Here is a 1631-nt window from a genome sequence, read left to right as displayed (position 1 = left end):
CAGCTCACTGCAACCCCCAACTCCTGTGCTCAGGCGATCTGCCTGCCTCAGCCTCCCAAGCAGCTGGAACTACAGGAACACACCACCACACACAGCTAATGTGCTTATTTTTTGTAGAGATGGGGTCTTACTCTGCTTAACAGGCTGGTCTCAAACTCCTGGCTTCAAGGGATCCTCCCACCTTGGCCTCCCAAAGTGCTGGGATTACTGGCATGAGTCACCATGCCCGGTCTGAAGACTTTTAAATGTTGCCATATTCAAGATGCGTTGCAACTCACCTGTGTTTGATGAGCCTACTTTTTCAAGTGAGTAATATAAAACACACTGAAATACCTTCAGCTTCTCAGGCTTTGTACCTTCCTCCGGAATAATCAGTGTATCCCGAAAGTAAATCCATAATGAGGTCCAGTTTTTCCTTCCTCCTTGGCTGTGAAATAGACAAAGAAAAAGGCAAGCTAACCATTTCCATCTCACTGTAGGAGACTCTCCTGTTTGCTTTTTGACTGTATTTGGGAAGCGGGGACCTGACTGCTTTCCTACTTCCTAAGCACAACTTCCTTTACCTAGGAAATCCTCAGCGCGACCTACATGGATTAAACCAGCTTCCTCACTTTGTTTCCAATATTTTTACAACCAAAATATCCAGAAAGGGCAAGGCAACCTGAAAAAATGAGGACGGGTACCTTATCCCATGAGCCAAACTGCCACTTACACTGGTTAGTCATGAAATCGGCAAAATTCCAGATGAGTTCTCCAACCACGTATTTTCTGCATTTTTGATCCAGACCCAGATGGTACTGCTCTAACAGATTGTTCTGGTCATCTTCACTGAATATCAGACATGGATCCTGGAATTCAAGGCAAAGATAATTTAAGAGTCAGAACTGGCAGAATTGTAAATGTTAAATAAAAAATAAAGATCCACTTGATGGTGACGAAAATATCTGACCTCACAGGGGGCTGTAGTGACTGCAGGACTCACTGATGCTAGGGTAAAGACAGCCAGGGAATGATCTAACCCAGAAGAAAATGGAGGTTTAAAAAAAAACAACATGGCCAGGCGTGGTGGCTCAACCCTGTAATCTCAGCACTTTGGGAAGTCTAGGCCGGGCAGATCACGAGGTCAAGAGATCGAGACCATCCTGGCTAACACGGTGAAACCCCATTTCTACTAAAAATACAAGAAATGAGCTGGGCATCGTAGCGGGCGCCTGTAGACCCAGCTACTCAGGAGGCTGAGGCAGGAGAATGGTGTGAACCTGGGAGGTGGAGCTTGCAGTGAGCAGAGATCGTGCCACTGCACTCCAGCATGGGCAACAGCGAGACTCTGTTGAAAGAAAGAAAGAAAAAAAAAAAAAAGAAAAGAAAAGAAAAGAAAAAAAAGAAAGAAAAGAAAAGAAAAGAAAAAAAAGAAAGAAAAGAAAGTCATTACTTAGTAACTGCTTTATTTATAAATATAATTTGATATTCCATTCATCTTACTTTTCCATCTCTATCTGCTGGTACAGTCTTAAGGCTGAACTACACGAGAAGTAAAAATATGCCTTGGGATCAGGCATGATGGCCCATGCCTGTCATCTCAGCACTTTGGGAGGCCGAAAGGGGAGGACTGCTTGAGCCTAGGAGTTCAA

The 1631-nt window shown here is 44.1% G+C and overlaps 1 protein-coding gene across 1 annotated transcript; it reads right to left on the bottom strand.

Moving 5' to 3' along the window:
- Window positions 1–130: 130 nt before the first annotated feature.
- Window positions 131–1132, bottom strand: LOC116273305 (beta-glucuronidase-like). Its single transcript, XM_031662296.1, has 3 exons — window positions 950–1132; window positions 713–848; window positions 131–427 (listed from the first exon to the last, which is right to left on the bottom strand). Exons 1-3 carry the CDS (start codon window positions 1052–1054, stop codon window positions 372–374), a joined length of 297 nt encoding a protein of 98 aa, XP_031518156.1. The 5' UTR covers window positions 1055–1132; the 3' UTR covers window positions 131–371.
- Between the last annotated feature and the right edge of the window lie 499 nt (window positions 1133–1631).

This window comes from Papio anubis, unplaced genomic scaffold, assembly GCF_008728515.1.
Source record: "Papio anubis isolate 15944 unplaced genomic scaffold, Panubis1.0 scaffold5367, whole genome shotgun sequence".
Taxonomy (NCBI): Eukaryota; Metazoa; Chordata; class Mammalia; order Primates; family Cercopithecidae; genus Papio; species Papio anubis.
This window is presented reverse-complemented; position numbering and strand designations above follow the sequence as displayed.

Coding starts and splice junctions, on each gene's coding strand:
- LOC116273305 (XM_031662296.1), bottom strand. CDS start 1,054: ATGTTGTTTTTTTTTAAACCTCCATTTTCTTCTGGGTTAGATCATTCC. Junction 849..949: donor TCACTACAGCCCCCTGTGAG/GTCAGATATTTT, acceptor CTTGAATTCCAG/GATCCATGTCTGATATTCAG. Junction 428..712: donor CGATTTCATGACTAACCAGT/GTAAGTGGCAGT, acceptor TCTATTTCACAG/CCAAGGAGGAAGGAAAAACT.